The sequence below is a fragment of the Nicotiana sylvestris genome, chromosome 1, assembly GCF_000393655.2.
Source record: "Nicotiana sylvestris chromosome 1, ASM39365v2, whole genome shotgun sequence".
NCBI lineage: Eukaryota > Viridiplantae > Streptophyta > Magnoliopsida > Solanales > Solanaceae > Nicotiana > Nicotiana sylvestris.
In genome coordinates, this window is record NC_091057.1 from 105,077,083 (window position 1) to 105,100,216 (window position 23,134).

At 34.9% G+C, this 23,134-nt stretch overlaps 3 protein-coding genes across 4 annotated transcripts; 1 reads left to right on the top strand and 2 right to left on the bottom strand.

Annotated features, from left to right (window-relative positions):
• Positions 1–1,811: 1,811 nt before the first annotated feature.
• LOC104233647 (uncharacterized) lies at positions 1,812–11,360 on the bottom strand. 2 transcript variants are annotated; one of them, XM_009787073.2, is made up of 9 exons: positions 11,200–11,360; positions 10,968–11,023; positions 8,175–8,307; positions 7,187–7,490; positions 6,801–6,929; positions 6,672–6,721; positions 6,117–6,214; positions 5,756–6,043; positions 1,812–2,822 (listed from the first exon to the last, which is right to left on the bottom strand). In XM_009787073.2, the coding sequence occupies exons 2-9, from the start codon at positions 11,013–11,015 to the stop codon at positions 2,343–2,345; spliced, it is 1,530 nt and encodes a 509-aa protein (XP_009785375.1). In that variant the 5' UTR covers positions 11,016–11,023; positions 11,200–11,360; the 3' UTR covers positions 1,812–2,342. The 2 variants fall into 2 exon arrangements, with proteins under 2 accessions (XP_009785375.1, XP_009785376.1); XM_009787074.2 differs by having other exon boundaries at positions 10,968–11,026; positions 11,200–11,287.
• Positions 11,361–12,328: 968 nt separating this feature from the next.
• Positions 12,329–15,347, bottom strand: LOC104233646 (type III polyketide synthase A). The gene is made up of 2 exons (XM_009787072.2): positions 13,817–15,347; positions 12,329–13,528 (listed from the first exon to the last, which is right to left on the bottom strand). The coding sequence occupies exons 1-2, from the start codon at positions 14,022–14,024 to the stop codon at positions 12,549–12,551; spliced, it is 1,188 nt and encodes a 395-aa protein (XP_009785374.1). The 5' UTR covers positions 14,025–15,347; the 3' UTR covers positions 12,329–12,548.
• A 3,140-nt stretch (positions 15,348–18,487) lies between these two features.
• LOC104233645 (probable 2-oxoglutarate-dependent dioxygenase AOP1.2) lies at positions 18,488–21,444 on the top strand. The gene is made up of 3 exons (XM_009787071.2): positions 18,488–18,940; positions 19,896–20,217; positions 21,138–21,444. The coding sequence occupies exons 1-3, from the start codon at positions 18,570–18,572 to the stop codon at positions 21,279–21,281; spliced, it is 837 nt and encodes a 278-aa protein (XP_009785373.1). The 5' UTR covers positions 18,488–18,569; the 3' UTR covers positions 21,282–21,444.
• Positions 21,445–23,134: the final 1,690 nt, after the last annotated feature.

The window sequence follows — 23,134 nt, forward strand, 5'->3', positions numbered from 1 at the left end:
GCTAATATGGAATCCCTTTGACTTGTATTGCTACAGATTAAAGTTGAAAGGGTTGACAAATATTGTATTACGCTCAAGAGTAGGAAGTTCAGGTATGTAAGGTTAACTCTCTATGTTTGGGAATGTTAATGATTCTCCATACACTACATTTCTTCTACAACATTACTAATTGTCTCAGAAATATATTTAAGTTTAGTTCCTTGAATAGTTGCAAAACTTCTATTCTCTAGCTTCGTAATTCGTTCATGACTTTCATTCTGAACACTGTGAGTTCAGTGCGTAATCAATATAGACTTGTGTTTGATGCCCATGAGTCTCAGTCTAGATTACTCAGCATGTCATAAACAGTTAAAGTTTTAATTTTCATAATCAGTTCATGAATACATGTCTCTGTCTAGTTCTATTCAGCATTCAAGTATCCTGTAACTAAGTATGGTTCAGTATAATGTATTACAGTATGATTCTCAGTTCCTGTTTTTAAATCCCTGAATGTTGAACACCTATAGTTGGGCCTAAGGCCGCAGTTTATGCTTTATGCATCTTTGGGCCTGAGGCCGCAGTTTATACTTTATGCATCTTTGGGCCTGAGGCCGCAGTTATGTAAACGTATACTTGGGCCCGAGACCGCAACTTGTGCACATATATATTGGGCCTGAGGCCGCAGTTTATTTATTCAGATAAACAGGTAGTTCATCATTCAGAAGAGGGAGTATTCATATCCTTACTTCCTTTGTTTAGTTCAGTTATTAGTTATCATTTGCCAGTTATCATTCAGTTATTAGTTATCAATTCAGTTTCAGTTTCATCATTTATAGTTCTTTCTTTCAGTTGCTTTATAAACCAGTGCAATTCAAATATAGTGACGTCCCTTTCGCCCGAGGCCTGTATCTCCCGATGCAGGTAATGATTTACAGGTTGATTATTCAGAGCTCTAGGATTCTCGTACCAACTACTTGGTGAGCCCCAATTTTTTCGGGGCATTATCATTACTTCACAGTCTTTCAATATTTACAAACAGTTAGTGTTTTCAGTACTTCATTAGAGTCTTCATAGACTACACATAAGAGTAACAATTAGATAGTGTCGCATGTTTTTCATATTAAGAAATATTTGGTACATATATGTTTCAGAATTATATTAATGTTTCCGCACTTGATTTATATCATTCGGACTTTCTGTATATCATCATGTATTAGCTTATCTTCCGCATTCAATATATTATGATACCACATGTTGATTCAGTCAACCAATTGGTTCGCTCGGTCGCATGTAATCAGGCACTGGATGCCGTATTACATCCAGGCCAGATTTGGGGCGTGACATTTGTTCTGATTATGATGTTTGAGTTTCATATAACAAGACTACGAGTTAGTTATAGACCAAAATTTGAGTTATGGAAGTCCAACTTTTGAAAGTATAAGTTTTTAGCTATTGTGTTAGTCTTTGATTTATAGTTTTTCTTTTTAGAAGTTCCTTTGGTGGAATGAATCAAGAGTTCCAGTAATCTAGGTTTAGTTACGATCTTTTTTTAGGTGTGTATCTCATGTCTAAAGCTTGAACATGTTAATACTCAAAAAACCCTAGTGAACAATCCGATCACCTTTTTTATTAAGCTCTTCCTGCTTTGGATTTTGAGATATTCAAGACTGGTTTTGCTTGGAGAACTATTTAGAAAGGAGTACAGATTTCTAATGGATAGAAATCTGAAATTGCTATACTCTTGCTCCCAAATTTTATACTGAAAAGTTTATAGCTGAAAAGAAAATTCAAGATATTGAATATAGGATACAGAAACAAGAGGAAAAGGCAAAAACGAAGAAACATGAGAACTTATTAGAGATAGAAGTAAATATGCACATCGGAATACAAACTCCCTGCACATAGTTACACAACAAAAGATTGAAAACTAACTTGCTGCCCTAGAACCTTCGAGCCCAGCCCGCAACTCCCTTGCAGAAGACTCCCACTTCAACTTCACCTCCCTAACCCCTATCTTAAAGGGAAGATGGTTGCTTATCTCCAGAAGGAATTCAAACCTAGGTACGTGGCGACACACAAGGACCAATCCGTAAAGACCATTCTTTTGTCTAATATGCCTAACAGCCGCACAGATCATTCCAGGGGAAGCGTATACACATCATATATTGCAGAAATTTTCTTATTCGGACACTTCTTTTTCCAACCACATTTCTTCCTTTTTTTCCGATTTAAAACCCGGGGGGGGGGGGGCGCATTGGATAATTTTCTATGTTCTATTCACTGAACATCTAAACTGAAATTGGTAATTGTGATGACAGGTTAAGCATCAATCTCCAGATGAGGAGTACGTTCTTGTATACGCTTCATTCATCTTTGTTAGATATTTCATGTCTTTTCCTCTGTCCTACTTCTACTAGTAAAATTAGAAGAGCTTCACAAACTTGAGATGCATCAGCCTCCATCGGGTCATCGTTTAATGATGAATATACCATCCAAGCATGGTCTAATTTCCGTTTTGGCCTAACAACCACAGACCCAGGGACTTCTGCGTCACGACAAGTGACAAGCCCGTCACTCTTCTCACCATACCTGATCTGAAGAAGCTGGGCACATGCCGCCATCACAGCACCAAGAGGCATCACCACCGGAAACGTAGCAGGCTGGGCAGTAGAAAAAGTTGGCATTTCTGCGTGCGCCACACGGGATAATGTGGCCAAGACCGCTGGAGAAATGCTGGCCTCCGTTTGGAAGGAAACAACAGGAAGCTCCTTTGGCAAGTGGTATTTGCTCAAGAACTCCTTCCTCCTCTCATAAGTTAAATCTCCCAAAGCTTGCATGTCACCCTTCAAAACAGTTGCGGATATTAGAATACCCTAAGAGTAAACAGAAAGCTCTGAAAGAAACATAACATGCATCGGACAAATGGAATATGGCATCTATCGGAGTTTATTTCGCTTTGTTGTGTATGAGCAGCATAAAAGCAAACAACATGCAAAGAACATCCAAGACAAGGGATAGGCATGTTTCAGGACAACTCGAACTACACCCATTTGCTCAAAATGTAAATTTTGATGTGACAGAATCTGATCATCCAGTCTAAAAAAGGCAGTGGTGGAGTAGCATAGTACTATTGTAAACCCGTTTGGGATTCTACTACACCTGATGAGGGACATGTGATATATTATCTAACACACTCACATACGTGTGACCTGGTTCTAAAGTTTACACGGGGACTTGAAAGATTTTTTTATGAAGAAAGAATTTTCTTGGTGGAAGTAAGAGTTGCTTGAAAGGCTAACAAAGAGACCTGGAGTAGAGAGAGACAACTGACCACTAGACCTGTATAGCAGATACAAAGAGTAATCTCAACGGGATAAAAGTTAACCGAGAGTAACTTAGTGACTCAGAAGTGCTGAATATAGAAAAGAAACCTACAGAACTATAATAGAGAGAGAGAAGAATCATAAAAATGAGCTTGCCAAGTTTGATTCGGACACAATGTGAATGGATCTGAGCATCCAACCCAATATATTAAGGCAGTGAACAGAGTAGTACTAGACAATTATAATCTTATAAGTTCCAGATTCAGACCATTAATCGGAATCTTAATATCTTAAGCAAGATATTAATCATGATATTCAATTTCTGAAACTTCCATAGGGCATCTCCTAGCTCATGTACAAATCGTTCTCTAAAAACAGGGATGAGAGTCTATCATTTCCACAACCATTACATCCAGTCACCCAATCTAAGCGTGTTGGACCACACAATGTGCTTTCCCCAACTTATTGGAGAAGGTCATACTCTAATTGGCATAATTAAGTCATAAATCCAAAAAAGAGAGAAGGCATGTTTTTCAGTTTATAGATGATTAAAGTACTAGTCGTTTCAAGCTTAACCTCCAAGAAATTTACAAGTAGCATTAGATCAGTTTTGAGTCAATGCTTGGAGCAATATATATGGTTAAAAAATAACTATTCATAGTCGTAACATAACCATATTCAAGCAGAAACCATCTATAACAACTAGGCCATAGTGTCTTGAAACAATGTGCCCTTATGCATGAAGCTACTAATCCATCATAAATAATAAGTGAGAGATCCCAGAATATGACCAAATCTTGATGAGAATTCTTTAGTTTTACAAATTATCGAGAATTCTTTAGTTTTACAAATTCAGGTTGGTTCAATTTGAAACTGTAAAATAATACTTCAAATATATCTCCTCTTTTACACCTCCCTCGCCGGGATTAGTAAGGTAAAGTCCACACAGGAACCTTGCTCTGGCTGGTATTATCTTTTCAGAAAGGAAAAGAAAACAAGAGCTCACTGATACATTCTCACCAAAATACCCTAACAGTACTCTACATAATTTCTCTCCCAATACAGGTTTAAACAGCACTTTCCTGAAAGGAACTAAGATAATGAATATATTGAAATGCCTTCCAACTTCTCATCTATGAAAACAGATTATTTTTCCATACCCTCTCTCTCTCTCTAATCCACTCCTAATAACAGGAAGGGTAAAGAAAAACTGCAAGGCTATGGGAGTCTCTAGGACACCATAAGTGACTTAGGGGTCGTTTGGTAGGGTGCATAAGAATAATGCTGAATATGGTGTACTAGTAATGCTAGTATTAGTTATGATGACATTAGTTATGATGACATTAGTTATGCTGACATTAGTTATGCTGACATATTTCTTATCGATTGTTTGATTTGAAGAATTAAAGCATTGCACAATTTCTAAAAGAATTGTTTGTTTACAAAAATACCCTTATAACCAATCCAATGTAGAGTCAAAATTTATAAATTTATAATGAAAAAATTGGCGGGGCATAGATATAAATAGCGGGAGCAATTTCAGTGTCAAACTTGCATTAATATAATATCATATTTTAATCAAGCATAAATTTTGAAGGGTAATTTTGTCTCTAAGGGCCCCTTTGGTATGAGGGATAAGGAATAATTACCCGGGACTAATTTAAGAAGAGTTTATCCCATGTTTTGTTGGTAGAAAACTGCGGTATAATTAATCCCGAGATTAATTATCTCGGGATTGTAGTGGTTTTTATCCCCATGGAAAGGTGGAATAACTAATCCCGGGATAATTAATCCCGGAATAACTTCTTTCCAACCAAACGACCCCTAAGTTAATGCATGTATCAAAACCCATTGTATTGTTAATACCATGGTTTCCTATGCATTAGTTATGCATAGGATAATACCAAATAGGGTGTATAACTAATGCATATGTTCAAAAAATGTACAAAACAAGGTACTATTAATACCCAAAGCTAATGCATGCATTATTTTATCTAATACATCCTACCAAACGACTCCTTAATGCTTTATCACCTTTCGTAGTTTGATGACCTAACTTCAGTAGATGTCTTTAATAAATAACTACGCACCCACTAATACCTCTACTAATGGGTAACTTGTCAACTCCAAGTTTGAACTTTTCTTGACCACAATCTTTACCTTTAATCTCTTTCTTTTTATCGCCAAGAACAAAGCCATACGCAATCCTTGTCAGAAATACGTATCATGGGAATCTTGTATTACTCTTATCTCTTATTTGTACAAGTTGACCCACAACGTGAAACAGAGAATTTCCCTAGAGCTATTGATGATTTTAAGCATGACAGAAATTTCAATTGCTTGTACTCCATTGGAACAGAAAACAAGACAATCCCATCCCACACTCTTTTTTCATCCCACACTAGAAAAACAATGCACATCAATAACAAATAAGCAATTACTGGTGGATATACCTTGATTACTTTACAGATGAGAATCTCCATAATCTTGCGGATGTTTACATAATCACCAAGCTGTCCTTCTCGCAGAATGTCTGAAGCAATTGGACTTCCACCATAGGGACTTTGCGCTAAAACCAGCCCTGCAACCTTATCTTTCAAATCAGACCAATACATGGACAGAGCAGCTGCTGCATCTACTCCACCTTTACTGTGTCCAAGAAGTAAGACACGTTTATTGGAGCCCCAATAAACTTCTTCAATGTAATCCTTTATTTCTCTAGCATTCTTTTCCACAGAGGCCTGCATATGTCATGTTCGATGGTAAGAGATAAAACAATAAACTGCACATATGGTTTACAAACAAGAGAGATACCTCACTATGAATTTTGGCTATATGACAAGTGAGTCCCAGTTTTGAAAAGCTTGTTTTTGTATTAACAAAGTAAAGTGGTCCATGATTGCTAAAGAGACCTGCACAGAGAAGAGACGACTAGCAATTATCAGGAAATATGCTACTAAAGATGATTAGCTTGCTCATAAATTCAAGACTTCTTGAATGATAAGATCATTTTTCCAGCATCCCCTAATAACTAATAATTAAAAAGATCACGGATATAGCATGGTCCAACAGTGGTCAAAGACACGTGCAGGGAAATGAGGGAAAATAATCCACATAATTGTACTGATGAGAGACTTTTGGCACAACTAATGTGCTTTAAATTCTATGAGGCTGATCTAGTTTGTCCAACAGTGGTCAAAGACACGTGCAGGGAAATGAGGGAAAATAATCCACATAATTGTACTGATGAGAGAGACTTTTGGCACAACTAGTGTGCTTTCCATAAATTCTATGAGGCTGATCTAGTTTCAAATATTAACCATTTTGGTTGTTTACTATCGCTACTGATAGGAGGAAGGGTGCTTTTACCTGGTACTAACAAGTAAACCATTGAATTTGGTAATTTATGTAGTCCATGCCTGACAAAAAAGATCCGAACAAGGTCAACTTGTATTCGAGTAGACAGTCGCAGTCAATTTGTACATATGGTGTTTGTACCTAATATCGTCAAGGATTTCCACAAATCTATCAGTTTGATCTTCGACAGGAGGCATATGTGAAGCACGCTGTAGCCATCCAATATCATCAGCTGACCCACGAACTGTCCTTCTCACCTTCTCTATAAGGCTAAAAATAAAATGCAAAAACCATGAGGAAAGGTACTTCAATAAGAGCACGAGTTATACCAACCGGTAGTACCACAAACATCAATTGTTTTTACAAAATCAGTAGAAAAAGAAATAGAGTGAGTTTTACGGAAACCAGCAATTTCTATGTAGTTTCAGTTATCCATGTGCAGATGATTATACATACATGATTATGTCTAACAAGCATATGATCTGGCATTTAACATGCCAAACTTGTATCCATTCAGATAATCATACCCTTGGAAAATAGAAATGCCATTTGGGCTGGCCTGCGTTGATTGAACCTGTGCACAGGAACTGTCAGATAGATCCTCTGAGTTCCTTGTTGCACTACCACTTTGAGAAGACTCTCTAGATAAGGTTCTACTTAATCCTTCATGGAGAAGCGGAGCATCAACAGATGGCTGAGATGAGTTACAAACAGCTAAATGACTTCCACTTGAAGAAACACCACTGAAGGCGGGGGATCCTCTACTTTCTGCAGAACCAAATGTAACCATCTCTTGGCCTCCTAAGCCTCTGGAGGCAGGTTCTGCTACAGCTGGAAGTAGAAAACACATCATACAAGCACTAAATTGCAAATCCATAACTAGAGTTCATATCAAATTCTAGGAGAAAAGAAATTTGCTGGCGCCAGAATTCAGGAGTTAAATATCATGTCATTGACATTTATGACCAAATTGCATCTCAAAGAGAAGGGGGAAAGGAAAAACGGAAGGAAGCGTCTAAAATCTCAATTCACAATTTTCCAGAGCCTCAAAACCTAAAATTCAGTGGCACTAAGATACATGGCTTCAATTTAAAACAAATATAATCCAAGCATGCAAACAAAAGAACAGGATAGTTATTGTATCCCTCACCTAAAGGATTAAAACTAGCTTTGCTTTTGATCATGGTAGACAATAGACATCTTACATTAAGGAAATCAACATCTTCCATTAGCTTTTGCCACATAATTTATCATCAGAAGTCTAACCTGGAAGATATTACTTGGGTACAATTGGCAAGAAATTCGGAAGGAAATTTTTTTAATACTCTAAAACAATAAAATAGAAGACTTCAAAAGGTAGAAATTCGACTATTCATGGAGCATATAAAATCTTAATGCATCAAAAATCACGTAGGGACCAATCTCAGCCAATCATCATTAACCAACAAATTGGGGGAATAAAAAATTTACTACGGGGGGAGAGAAGGAACACATGAAAAAGTTCATGAAGCTCACCAGAAAAATCCATGAAACAGCGAGTAAATAATGATGTTGTATCAGCAAGATAGGAAGCAGCATCATTGAGAGCTGGGACAGAAGTAAGTAGCTGAGGGATACCCCTATTGCTTCTCAAAGAACTGTCATTCGCCTGGCCGAAAAAGGAGACAACATTAGGCAAATGATAAAAGACAAGAAATGTTTTCAGAGGTTAGGGACCAAATGATTCAGAACAGTAGGTAGAGGATTATCAATAGACATGTACACTTTAAAAGATGAAACACAAGGATATCTGATAGAAGTTGATAACTTTAGCCCTTAGTTCTTGGACAAAAAGTTGATATCTGAACAGAGACCAAATCTGCACAAAATGGTAGTGACCTTTCCAAGCAAACAGAGACATGAACTTCCTGGAGCAACATGACGGAAAAAGCAGAAATGCCAAATGCAGTTATGGATGATAATGGGCCGACCTTTTACACTATATAGGCCGCCTGAAACCACCTGAGTCTTGATGTGAGTAGATATGTGGATTTGGTACTGGAGAGGAGATGTGGGCAATATAGGTATTCTTAACCACCCAGTCCTGCACCACAGTTTTTTTCTTTCTGGTTATAAATCTTGTCTGACGTAATTTCATGTCAACACAAGGATTTGGATATACAGGACTGGCCATAAGTCACACTGCATAATGATAGTTGAAGATTGCAATTCACACTCCTAGTATCAGGAACTATTTTCGTCACAGCCCACAACCCCTAAGCAGTCAGCTAGTGGATCTGCATAAATTACTGGAGAGTGGAGGCTAATCCAAACCAGGGCGAAAAATAGAGAGTGTGAGTGCAACAACAAGATGTCAGTAGGTTAACAACCATTTAGGATAAACACAATGTAGTCTCCTCTTTTTTGGATAAGTAACTACACAATATATTTACTTAATATATTGGATCCTTCACCTTCAGTTCACATATTCACAACTTCTTTTCTAGGCAATTAATTCCAAGTACTTCAGTCACTATAATTTTCCCAACAGGTACATTTGGTTCAGCCTTAACTCACGACTTCCATGTACTTTACTTCAATTCCATTCAGCACTTACACTAACCTAGGAAGTGTCATTCAGCTTCCTCTAACTCCTGGTTACCATCTCTCATCAAGCATGAAATACAAAATGCAATGCCTGAAAGTCATTCCTCATCGCCAACAATCTTCTAATGCTTTCCCGATAGAAGCAAGTTAATACAAGCTTATATTAATATTGAGCAGAAACGACAGGAATGTCCATTCACAAGGCAAAGGTTTTTCCACGTAACAGATCGAAATCAAAAGTTCAAGAATGAGACATTTCATTCAACAAAATGCTTCCCACTTTCTACTTTCTCCCACCTCAGTCTTAAGTTTCCATTAATTGAAGCCTCAAATTCGTACCTAACTATTTTCACTGTGCTCAGCTGCTCTGTCAAATTCCAGAACTGCATGTGATTTTAAGCCAGATTTGTGAAAACAGAAGGAGGTCAAGAGTGAGGTTCTAGCTAAGTGCTACCGAACAAAGAGAAGTGCTCCGAGTCTCAGATGCTTGGTTCTGTGGGCTATGGCTACCTGAGAACTAGCCCTCCCACTTAATTTTCTTATATAGCCACTACTAGAGGAAAAACGTAAAGATTTATAAAGTGGACAATCCACTAAATTATGATTCAATAATTTGACAAGATCAACGGGGAATCCTGTCCATGCTTAATGCAGATAGTTTTAATATGTCACCATGTCAAAAAATGAAAAAACTCGGACTTAAGATAACTCGAAGAAAAATCACGAAAATTTAGTAACTCTGTCCATGAACCAGTCCTTGTAGGTGACAGCTCCAACGATCCTGGTACTACAAATATAGAGGACTTTCAAGCGGATGGGCTCGTAACCAAACGATCACATTAGTTGACAATGCAGCCAACCCCAACTAATGCACTCTTCAACTAATAGAGAGAAGAGGAAAGGAATGCCACAAGTAATATGTTATTTGAAGTTGAAAGATGTCAAATCAACACATTACAATTCACTGCCACACAAAAAAACAAACTCTAAATTTCAACTGAAAAGCAATCTGAATTACAGTGACCTAAATATAATGTTAAAAGCAGAAACTACTTGAATGTACAAAGAAAGCTATAACAACTATTAGTATTCATGGATAAGTCTTCTTAAACTATTAGTTTTCAGTGGGAAAAACACTCTCGTTTGAAAACAAAACAAGCCAAATTTTGAAAAAAGATTTATCATACGGGACAAGCCTGGGATGCCAGACTAAAAATGAAATGGGAGAATTTTCAGGTATTGTGAAATACGTGCTGGATGCTTAGGGAAAATGACCAACGCATATTCTATGCCTTTATGGATGGAAGACAACTTTAAGGCAAAGGTCAAAGTGTTGAAGTACAGTATAGAGCTCTGCAATTCAAATGGTATATATTTTGTCTCTAAACTTCATTACTCTAGTATATAATTCGTGGTGAATATCTCACACAGGGAGAGCTTCGAATGACATTGAAAATATCTAAAGCTTCTATCCCTACCCAGAGGCAAAATTATAGCACTGTTTTATGTAAGCAAAATCATGGCAAATTCATAAAGATCTTCCTAGCACTAAAGTTTGCTTCGATCAAACTAGACGAGTAATTCAAAATGTACATCCTTGGATATTTAAATTTCCCTATTTGTTTTCAGCATAAATGAAACTGGTTCCCAGCATTCAAGATGGATTTTCTATTGTTTTTATTTAATTTCATAAATTAGTAATCATAGGCAGAGGAACCTTACCGCAAAGGGGTCACTCGACTCCTGAGTTGTGTTGTTACGTCTGTCCATATCATCCACTGCTAATAAAGCAAACAAATAAATAAAAGTTATCAACAAAATTTAAGTAAAATACATGAAAACACATCTTCAATGAACAAAATCTTAAAATTAGGATGTGAGATTAAAAATTTGAAATACATCAAACAATACTTAAAAAACGAAAATTCAGAGTATATTAACAAAAAGCATGTACCTTTAATCTGCAAAAGAGATTGAATTATGCTTAGGTAATTTTAAGATTCTGGGAACAAAAATAATTGTTTTTGCCAACAAAATAAAAATTATAAAGAGGAGGTTCGAGAATGATGGAGAAAGGGTAAATTGCTTAATTGCAAAGCAATGCCAAAGTTAACGGACACTTCATGGAGAAGAGGAAGACGACTAAGAAATCACAAGAACGACGTCGTACCCAAACTTACGTACGAAGGATTACCGATTAAATGTGAAAGAAAATGACGGTTGTCGGGGAAAAAATGACGGTTGACGGTTAGGATTAGCGGAATAAAGATTGGTAAAAATAGCACGGTATAGCCAATTTTGGGACTGGTTATTCAAAAATAGCCAGCATTTATGAAGACAATGAAAAATAGCCACTATTTTGCTGCAATAGAAACCGATCCAGCATAATATACTGGAGTTCGGTGTACTCTGTATGAACTCTAGCATATTATGCTGGACCGATATACTTTGATGACTCAAGTATAATATATTGAAGACTGGAGCACCGGTGCTCCAAACTCCAGTATATTATGCTGGAGTTCTAGTGTACTTATGCTGGAACTCCAGTATAATATAGTGGCGTATTTTCCGGGTTTTGAACAATATTTTCGCTCAAATTTATCTTTACATGAAAAGTGGCTAAATTTCGATTACTTTTGAAACTGGACTATTTTTAAACGATAAGTTGTAAATCCGGCTATTTTTGAATTTCTTCCTAAAGATTGGGCACCGCCCTAGGTATTTGGGCTGGGGCCCATAGCAGCTGTTTTTGGACTAGTCTTGAAAATCAATCTATTTCTCAAAATGGATCTTGATCCAAAAAAACATTTTTGAGTTTTGATATAGACTTTTTTCCTAAAAGGGTAAATAAATCCTTTTTACTTTAATTTTTTGGCCAAATTAATTTTTTTTCTGATTGAATACCACATCCAAAAGAATAAAGATGTATATGTCCATTACTTGGTTTGTTTTTATATGTTGATGGCTAGTAGTATTTAACACATATATTAAATATCATATGGTATCCTAGGATAGAAATAGGTGAGTAACATGTGAGAGCTAGTAAGATTATGCTGAATGCATAAACAAGCATGTTCACACCATTAGTGGATAAATTTAAATCATTTCTCCATTAATTTTCTTTCATTTATCATATGACATTCTTCCATAGTTCCAGTAACTTTAACTAAAATTGCATGAGTTGTGAACTCATGTCTCTTATTTTACCTTCGTATTTAGGAAAGGAAAAAAACAGTGAAACAATTTTGTTCTGTCTAAGGACAGTACAAAGAAAATGAACAACCTAATATCATAACATGACATTTAGAGACTCCTAAGGAGAATGCCTTCAAAAGTGATGCCAGGGCCAAATGCTAAAGCAAGTCCCCATTCTTCACCACCATTTTTCTTATTCTTCAACTCTTCCCTCATATACTCCATCACATAGAATATAGTATTGCTACTCACATTTCCATAATCCATCAATGCCCTTCTGCTACAATCCAGTTTCTCACTTTGTAACTTCAGTGTGTTCTCCAATCTGTTAAGTATAGCCGGTCCGCCTGGATGAACAGCCCAGAACAAGTCATTGTACTTAGCTTCCCTCAAATCAGCCTTAGCTATAATTTTCTTGCAAAATTCCTCAATGTTGTCCTGAATTTTCTCAGGCAGGTCCCTTCCTAATTTGAAGTTTATCCCTTCTTCAGTAAGTCGCCCATCGATCACATTATTTGTCCCTGGCAAGAATTGTTGAGTTGCAAAATTCAATTCCATGAAAGGAGATTCTTTTCCCATAATTGGTTCAGTTCCAATTATAACAGCAGCAGCTCCATCACCGAAAAGTGCAGCACCAACAAGATCATATGGTCTAGCATTATTTGGTGGCCTAAAACCAAGAATTGTGGTCTCAGAAGTTGTCAATAGAACTCTGCTCCCTGGATTATTTTCAGCTATATCTTTGGCAACTCTAAGGCCTGTGACACCACCATAGCAACCCAAAAAATACAGCATTACGCGTCCAATGTCATTCCTCAATCCAAGCTCAGTTGCAAGGTAAAGATCACCTCCTGGTAAACGTATTTCGCTGGAGGAAACATACACAATGTGTGTGATTTCCTCTGCTGATCTTCCCCATTCCTTAATGCAAGCTTGGCTTGCTTGTTTTGCCATTTCCACAACTGCTGGATTTGCAATTTCTAGCCTTTGTTTGATTGTTGGTGTGCCTTCAGTTGCTAGTTCTGGATACTTGTCCAAAATTTCTTTTGACATCACTGTATATCTGGTCTTCACAGTAGTAGTTTTACCTACAGAAAAACATGGAAAAGTCACTAGAAATGTTTTAAAAAGTTTAACTTATATACACTGACAGTCAAAAGAGTTTTTCACACAATCATATCATCAAAAATAACTACAGGTGTCCAACAAAAGTTGGACTTGTAATGTGGAAAATTAGACTTTTTACCTACAGCATGTTAAAATACGTTGATAGTGTAAAAAGTCTTTATATTGTTAGTATATACAAGTTAAATTCATGAAAAAGGTCAGGATTATAAGCATGAAACAATAATTAATGGAAGTAAATTTTTGCTTACAAAGGCGCTCTAACTTCTCCTTAATAGCCAAATCTTGACAGTTGGTATCGCGAATGTAGCCTTCAACCAAGCAATCCTGAGGGACAAGTTGTGCAGGGAAGGCTTTGCCCATGGCAAGAATGGTGGCTTTTCCTGGAGTAGGAAGGCGCGTCGACGGCTGAAAAAAGTACTTGGATGCACCATTAATGTTCTTGCCGTTCTGTGACATATTGGATAAAATATGGAAGCTAAGAGAATGTGACTTGAGATTTGCTGTTGTCTGATGAAATCTTAGTATGAGATTGTTTCAAACATGTTATTGCATCAAATATAAATGGAGAGCTAAATCTGTAGTTGGAGAAAGGTTGGTATAATTGTGTTAAGAGAACTTCTGGCATGACAAATTATAAAAACTAGTGCATGCTTTAAGAGTGTTGCAGATTTTAATATATTATGATTGATTCTTGTGGCTTGTTTGTGTGAAAGTATAAATAAAACGAAAGCAGTCTTTTCACTTTTCACACTTCCTTTTGTTTTTTTCTTTCTTTTTACTGATATTATTTTTTAGATTTTTTTATGCGCGGGGGAGGGGGCAAAGAGGGTAATGCACCAACTAGCTGCACCACTAGTCATTGTTCAAATGTTAATTCTATAAATGTGTTGTGTTTGTCTTCTTATTTTTCATTGCTAAAATGTTGTTGTTCTTCTTCTTTTTTTGTCGAAAAGATGTACTTATATTATAGGGAATTAACCAGGTACATGAGAACAGTTTACAAGATACATAAGAGGCATCATAGTTACTAAGCTAGAGTTTACTACAAAGACCCCCGTATGGGAATCATTACAAGAAAGATAGTTAGTACTAGATAGAACACTACTATTAGTACTAGATAGAACAATACTATTACACAAAGTAGTTAGAGCAAAGAGCGGTTGTGTTGAGTTACTGGAGTTGATTGTAACGAACCTCCTTTGTAGCGTGTCGATATGATCTTGGTGGTAAGAAGGCTCTGCAAAAGATGATGGTCTCCCACAAAGTATGCAGCTCTCCTGTGCATGCATGACTTCATGTTTGGCTAAACTATCTGCAACACAATTTTGCCCTTTGTAGATGTATTGTATAGGAGGGCTATCCAGCTGTAGGAGTAATAACCTGCAATCGTTAATGAGATTAGTGTAGTGCATAGTAGTTGAGTTAAACATACCGATGATTGCATGTGCATCTGTCTCAATGATGATGGGGTTGAGATATTGTTGCACAACAAGTTTCAATCCCATGAGTAGTGCAAGGAGTTCTGTCTGAACATTTGCGCCTGGATTGGATTTACCTGCAAATCTCATGATCCAGTTGCCTTGGTAGTTTCGAAAAACTCCACCAATACCATATTTTGCTGGGTAGATGAGCAAGACCCATCAATGTTTAGTTTATAGATAGTAGCATTTGGTGGATGCAATTTTATGTATAGAGGTGTTACAGATTTGTTTTTTAATTTTTGATTCGTTAAAAAATAATATTCAGTTGCCATATTTAGTATAAAAGGAATATTTAAAGGAATTCTTTGATGATCTAAAGTGTTCTTGTTCCTTATAATCCAAAGATGCCATAGTGCAAAACTTTTCCCTTCATTCATGTGGAAGAGTTGTAGTACAATGTTCTTGTAGTGGTTGTGCAATTTTTTGAGAATTTTTTTTTTGATTTATCAAAGTTGATAGTTTGTCCAGAGTGATGTGTAAAGTGAGTAATAGTATTAACAATTGATTGACAAGTGTTGGTTGTAATTTTTGCTGTGAGAATAATATCGTCAGCAAAAAATAAATGAGATAGCTGAGGTCCCTTTTTAGCAAGGGAGAGTGGTAGTTAAGTATGGTAATCAACTGCTGTATTTATTTTTCGCAAAAGCATTTCAAGGCAGAGGATAAACAGATAAGGTGATAAAGGGTCTCCATGTCTTATGCCTCTCGTGGGTGTGAAATATTCCGTAGGGTTTCCATTAATAAGAATTGAAGTTGAAGTAGTTGTTATGCAAGACATAATTAATTAATTTAGTAAAAGTTGGGGGAAAATTTAAGGTGATTAAGGTATTATGTATGAACGACCATTCTAATTTGCCGAAGGCCTTTTTAAGATCCAACTTGAGAAACATATTTAAATTGTTACCCTTCATTTTTTGGAATTTGGTAATGATTTCCTAGACAATAAGAGCATTATCTGCAGATCTTCTATTTTTCTGGACACTAGATTGAGTTGGATGAATAATGTGTTCCAGAATAGGTTTTAGTCGATTTACGATTATTTTTGTGATGATCTTGTAAATAATATTACAAAGACTGATGGGTCGATATTGAGATATGGAAGAAGCATGCCTATTTTTATGAATTAGGCAAATGAGTGTAGTATTAATGGTAGGGTTGATTTGATGGTCAAGAAAAACTTTGTGACAAAAATATTTGACGGAGTTGCCTATGGTGTCCCAATATTTTTTATGGAAGAAAGGGTGTAGACCATCTGGTCCAGGAGCTTTAAAAGGTTTAAAGGAGTGAGCTGCATTAATAATTTCATAATCTTGTAAGGGTTTAGTTAAGCAAAATTGATCCTGATGAGTTAATACATTAGAGGGTTGTATTGTATTTTTTATAGTAGAAGCAGTTTGTTATGTTGTGAAAAGATTTTGGTAATAATTTATAATATTATTCTTAATGATATGTGGGTCAATTATCCAATTTCCCCCTTGATCTTGCATCGCAGTTATACGATTATGTCTTCGACGATTTAGAGTTGTGAGATGGAAAAAATTAGTATTTGCATCGCCATCATTTAACCAATTAATACGAGACTTTAATATCCAAAAGTCCTCCTCAAGCTTGAGTAGATGATTGAATTTCATCCTTAATTGATGTTCCAGATTGTGTAATAAAGTGCTATTAGGATAGTTTATAGATGATTGGAGACCACCTAATCGAGCCAAGATTTTCCTTTTACGTTTAAAAATATTACCAAATGTACTCGATTTATCCCATTCTTGGACTAGGTCAGTGAAATGATTAATTGTTGGTAGCAACAGTAAGTTATCATGCCAGGCTTGTTTAACTATAGATGGGAAAGTAGGGTGTGTAGTCCAAATTGTTTCAAATCTAAAAAAAAATTGCCGAGGTAATGGACAGCGTTGTAATTCTAGTAGAAGGGGACAGTGATCGGAATGAGTACGTGGAAGATGTATGACAAGTGCCTCAGGGTATTGACTTAGCCATTCATAATTTGCTATAATACGATTAATACGTTCAAAAATATTATATTTATTATGCCGACCATTTGTCCAAGTGTATCGGTTTCCTTTATAACCTAAATCAGTAAGGTAGCAGTAGTTTATACAATCTAAAAATTTATTAGAGCGTGAATTGTTAATTTGTAGGCCACCAAATTTATCAGTTGCATGAGTTATTTCATTAAAACCTCCCCCTATAATTCATAGACCTTTATAATTATCATATAACTATTGTTGTTCTCCCGACATATCAACTTATAATATTTGCACTACGAATACACGATATACTGTTAAGATTATTATTATATTATTATTATTATTATTATTATTGTTGTTGTTGTTGTTGTTGTTGTTATAATTATTATTATTATTATTATTATTATTATTATTATTCAAAAAATTACTACTGTATAATAATACTTTTAAGTTTTAACAGTAAGTAGTCCCAATATTCAGAAAATCGCGTGAAACATCGCTTACAAACCCTTTAGTTGAAATCTCATGACTGGTCAAATGAGCCACTTTTTCTTTTTCGAGTTTACTTGCATTCTTTCGGAAAATAAAATTCTTTCTTTTCTTAGCATATAATTTACTTTCTCTTCTCTTGTTAATACTGGTGATCTGAAAGAGAGTTCTCTGTTGAGAAGTTTCAGCTATGGCAGAACTGTAAGTTCTAGAAGGTGGAAGAATGAGAGAAAGTCCGAAAGAAAGCTCGTTATGTTATTGAATACTAGTACAAAAGCTAGTAAACTACTCTAATTATATTTGTACAACTAACTAACTCTAAGTGGTTACAACTAACTATATACTTAATATAAATAGCTGGGACCCAATATACTCAACATTCTCTTACTTTGATCTTTTCTTCTTCCTCAAAAATATTTTTTTTTTCTTTTTGATAGTTTTGATATGGACAAATTATGAAATATGGATTATAACGTGAAACATCAATAAGAATCTACCCAAAATGTAGAGTTGGTCTGAGAAAAAACAAAAGATTGGGTAAGTAGGCCGTCGAAGAAGCCCAAACTAGAATCAAACCTTGGGATAAGAGTGTCAAATAGGCGAGTTGAGTGAAATTTGGTCGGATCATGTTCTGCAGAATTTGTTTCCTTTACATTAGATATTTGTGACCTTTGGATTAACAGCAATAGCTGATTCACCATAAGATACACATATATCTATGGACTGTCTTAAGGAATCAATCGACATGAATGATCCAATGTTCAATCCAAGAGAAATAAGCAAAAAACCAAAAATAAATGACGAGAGCATCACATGAAAAATTATTCAAATTTTTCAAGTCATTATTGACATTAGAAATTTTATTATGTAAAAGATTGCCGGCCAAAGATAAAGACAATAATTGATGTAAATCACTGGGAAAAAAAATATTAGTCGTCTTGCTATATATCAGTATTAATGAGATGTAGTATATATGATTCAGATAGCTACCTCCTACAGTCCTAATATACATCTCTAAAGTCTTAGTTGTGGACCACTTAATAACCATGGAATCCCAAAGAGTCATTCCTGTTATCAGATTTAGCCAAGAAAACATGAGCCCAAGTTCAAGTTGTTGGGTTTCAACATGCCAAGATGTTCGAAAAGCTTTCGAAATCTATGGCTGTTTCTTAGCAATCTATGAAGAAATTTCAATGGAGCTATGTAAACAAGTTTTCCAGGCAGTGGAGAAGTTGTTTGATTTACCTGTGGAAACAAAAGCTAAAAACACTTCGACAATTCCTAATTTTGGTTATATTGGACCAGAATCCGACACTCGGCCTCTTTATGAAAGCATGGGAATTGAGAATGCCGTCAATCTTGAATCAGTTCAAAGCTTCACAAATGTCATGTGGCCCTCTGGAAATACTCATTTTTGGTATGATTTCTGAATTAAGATTTCTTTTCCTCATACTAAATTAGAGCCCGTTAGGACATTTTAAAAAAATCACTTTTTTTGAAATTAAGGTTTGGCCATTAAATTTTAAATTTTCACTTGAAAATGAATTTTGAAATTTTTCAAAAATTTGAAAAACTCCAAAAAACTGTTTTTCAAAATTTTCACTCAGATCACTCACAAAACTTCAAAACAACCCAAAATTATATTCATGTCCAAACACAACTATTTTCACTTGAAAAACAATTTCACTTTTTTTGAAATTTTACAATTCTTATGTCCAAACGCCCACTAAATTTTGGTTTGCACATCAAGGAGGTTTTTTACGATCCTTATAGCCTATTTGGCCAAGTTTCTTTTGGCCAAAAATACTTTTTTTTGTCAAAAGTATTTTTTTCCCAAGATTTTTGGTCAGAAACATTTTTTGAAGCAGAAAAAATAGCTTATTCCCAAAAGTATTTTTTTGAAAAGTATTTTTGTGAAAAATACAGTTATAGCCTATTTGATCAAGTTTCTTTTGGGTCAAAAGTATTTTTTTCCCCATAGTTAAGGTGTTTGGCCAAGTTTTTAGAAGAAAAGAGTATTTTTGAGTAGAAGCATAATCAGTTTTTGAGAAACAGAAAAAAATAGTTTCTCCCTAAAATTACTTTTTGAAAAGTATTTTTGAGAAAAATACACTTAGAAATACTTTTTAAAAGTTTGATCAAACATTAATTGTTATTCAAAAGTATTTTTCAAAATAAGTAGTCAACTTAAACACATTTCTTGTCACCAAAAGTCATTTTCAAAAAAGATACTTTCCAAAATAAGTTGATTTTAGAAACTTGGCCAAAGACTAGTAACGGTATATCGTTACCTTCCCTCCTCAATTTCTCTTCTTTTTTTTTCTCCTTTAATATTCTTAATTTTGTTTTTCCATTGGCCTTTGTGTGAATAGTGGACTACTTCATTCCCATTCAAAGCAATTGATGGAACTAGACAACATGGTGACTAAAACGATGTTTGCAAGTTATGGTGTGGAGAAACATCATGAATTGTGTGTTAAATCTAAGGGTAACCTTGTTCGTGTCATGAAATATGGAGTTCCAAAGTCCGATGGGCCTAACATTGGTCTTCCACCTCATTGTGACAAGGGCTTCATTACTATACTCCATCAAAATCAAGTAAATGGTTTGGAGATCGAAACAAAGGATGGTCATTGGATTTCTGTTGAATTTCCTCCTTCATCCTTTATTGTTATCGCAGGTGATGCACTTAAGGTTAGTCCTATATATTTTTCCCTATCTATGAAACTTTAATTTATCTGTCACTCCTTCTGTTTCATTTTATATGATAATATTTGACTAGACGCGTACTGAGCATAAGAAGAGAAAAATATTTTTTGTCGTTTGACTAGGCATATAAGAAGTTTAAGAAGCAAAAAACACTTTTTGTCTCATATACCAAAAGTACGCACGGAAATTATGCTCTTAAACATATCAAAATATTTTAATGGCTATAGGGATCAGTGCCGGCTCAAGGGCCAAACAAATGAAGCAATGGCCCAATTTAAAATTAATAGTATATATTAATTCTATGGTAATTTTCTTGAAGGAATATTAACTATCTATAGTAAAAAATTATAAGATATGCATAAAATAGGAAAAGAATTATTTTGTCAATGTGATTGATGATGACTAATACTTAATTTATATTCTAATATTAATTTTTATTTTTTTTGTCATAATAAAACTTGTATTTTATATTCTCTTTTTTCCCTCTAATCACTAAGCTGTCTATTCTCTAAAAAAAGGGAATGAAAAACATGGAATAAATTTTTATAAAAATTTATTATTCTGAAGTCCTCAAGCATTACAACAAACAAGTTAAAATAATGAAATTTTATTTTGATATATATATATATATATATTACCTCATAGTAGCCTATTACTTTTTATTATTTATCAGATTGCAGGTATGTCAACTATAAAGCATTAATCAAATTAATCAATGTGAATTTCTTTCTAAAGTTTGAGGAATGAGAAGCTGAAAGAGTTTCAAGATAAAAATGATGTCATTCTTTTTAATATACTAAAAATGGAAAGAGTATCATATAAAATAAAATGAGTGGAGTAGATTGTAAACGCTAATTATGCTGTTTAACTTGATCATGCAAAAATTTGGGTTTTTATTGGCTAAGGAATGGAGCAACGATAGAGTACATGCTGTTACACATAAAGTTACAATGAGTGGAAATGAATCAAGATATTCACTTGGGCAATTTTCACATCCAATGAAGATAGGAACACTAGAAGAGCTCATTGCTTCATCCTCTGCAGTTTAAGCCTTTTGATACTATGGAACTGATTCGTAACCATAAATAAATGGGGTGAAGAACCACAAGATGAAGATATTCTGAAGGCCTTTCCTTCAAGTGCTGATAATATTTAATTTGATGTTTTACTTCTACTATTGGAGAATAATGGACTTGATTGTTGTTATCTGTATTTACTGCTCTTTCTGTTCATTTTTACTTTTCACGTCCTTTAAGAAACAATAAATAAAATATATATTTTATAATTTTACCATAATAATGATAGTATTTCCAAAAAGTCTTGAAAAATAATTTGCGGAATGAGTAGTTAATGATAAGGGTAAAACAGGAAAAAGAAAAAAAAAGATTGTCTTTCTCTTAATTTAGTATAATGGACAAGTAAAAGTGAAACTAGATTTCTAATACAGTGGATAAGTAAAACTGAATGGAAAGAATATTATATAAGCATGAAACTTCAACACAAAATTAAAATGATGATCGACTTGTCTATGTATCCTTCTTGAAGTGTATTTCATGTTATGATTAATACGTGTATTTATAACATAGAGAACGGTGAGGAAAAGAATTGGAACTTCTAAATCAAATAATATTTCATGTTGCCGAATTGTTTTGTTCCCATTAATTATTAATTAGAAATCTGACCCATCTAGTAGTAATGTATACGCGATTTTAGCAAACTCTATGAAATATATATCATTTCTAACCAATCACATAAACACCTACTTCCTAATTATTTACCTGGATCCTTCTTTTTTGATAGTTACGGAATATTTATTATAATAACTAGAAGTCTTTTAGCTTGTTACAAGTAGATGAAAAGTTCCCACTCATTGGTGGAATATCACAAGAAATATTTTGATTACCTAAAGTTCCAAGCATATTACAAGACGTAGTTGCTACAGATTTTTCAAAAAGACAGTTTCGATTTTGTTCCGTCGTCAATTGTAGCTTCACAAAAAGAGGTGGAGTTGCATGGAGCCTTGGCCTGTCCGAACTAAACGGCTTAAAGTCTTTTTTGGTGGCGTCTTTAGCTAGTAGATACACCACTTGATTGCCTTCGTGGAAATTATGTCGAAGCAGGAGGTCCTTCTGCTGGTGCTTTAATGGTCTGTATGCATAAACAATGTTAGAAAAAGCTATATGGTCTTGATGTATTGCATTGATAGCCGCTGTTGAATTTGTTTCCACCTCAAGGGGAAAAAGTTTGAAATTTGTGGCAATTTGGAGCCCCTCGTATATTGCTTGCAATTCAGCATGTATAGGAGAAATGGCAGTATCTTGTTTTTGGAAGCCAATGATCCAATTACCTGTGTGATCTCTGAAGACTCCTCCTATTCCTGAATTCGTAGCACAATTTTTGTATGCTCCATATTAAGTTTATATCAATTTTTATGTGGTGCATGCCAGCTTATTTTGACCGACATTTTGCTTTGGAGAGGTGCACTTGTGGAGTTTAGCAAGAGGAATTCCGGAGCATGCTCTATTATGGTTTTTAGTAAGGGTGGGAAATTTGTTTTGTTTGAGTTGTTTTTGTTTCTGGAAATCCAAATTAAATACCCCATAAGATGAAAGGGAGTATATCAACCCATTTAATAATATTCATTTTTAATGTAGGATTTAAGTACCTTAAATTGAGAAGCCAATGGTTACTACCAAGAATACTATTGATGTTGATGTCAAATGACTTTCATATTTCTCTAACATAGGGGCATTTTAGAAAAATATGTGTAATGTTTTCATCATCTCTATGGCAAATAGTGCATTGAGGATCAATATTTAAATCTATACGACAGAGATATTGACGACAAGGAATTCTATCATTGAGACATTGCCATAGGAAGAATATAATTTTATTGGGGCAG

Excerpts from the sequence above, each read along its gene's own strand:
- LOC104233646 (XM_009787072.2), bottom strand. The coding sequence starts at position 14,024 with ATGTCACAGAACGGCAAGAACATTAATGGTGCATCCAAGTACTTTTTT. Across the intron at positions 13,529-13,816 it reads GGAGAAGTTAGAGCGCCTTT|GTAAAACTACTACTGTGAAG; the intron begins GTAAGCAAAAAT and ends GTTTTTCTGTAG.
- LOC104233645 (XM_009787071.2), top strand. The coding sequence starts at position 18,570 with ATGGAATCCCAAAGAGTCATTCCTGTTATCAGATTTAGCCAAGAAAAC. Across the intron at positions 18,941-19,895 it reads TCTGGAAATACTCATTTTTG|TGGACTACTTCATTCCCATT; the intron begins GTATGATTTCTG and ends TTGTGTGAATAG. Across the intron at positions 20,218-21,137 it reads TCGCAGGTGATGCACTTAAG|GAATGGAGCAACGATAGAGT; the intron begins GTTAGTCCTATA and ends TTATTGGCTAAG.
- LOC104233647 (XM_009787073.2), bottom strand. The coding sequence starts at position 11,015 with ATGGACAGACGTAACAACACAACTCAGGAGTCGAGTGACCCCTTTGCG. Across the intron at positions 8,308-10,967 it reads AGTCGAGTGACCCCTTTGCG|GCGAATGACAGTTCTTTGAG; the intron begins GTAAGGTTCCTC and ends TTTTTCGGCCAG. Across the intron at positions 2,823-5,755 it reads TCATCTGTAAAGTAATCAAG|GGTGACATGCAAGCTTTGGG; the intron begins GTATATCCACCA and ends ACTGTTTTGAAG.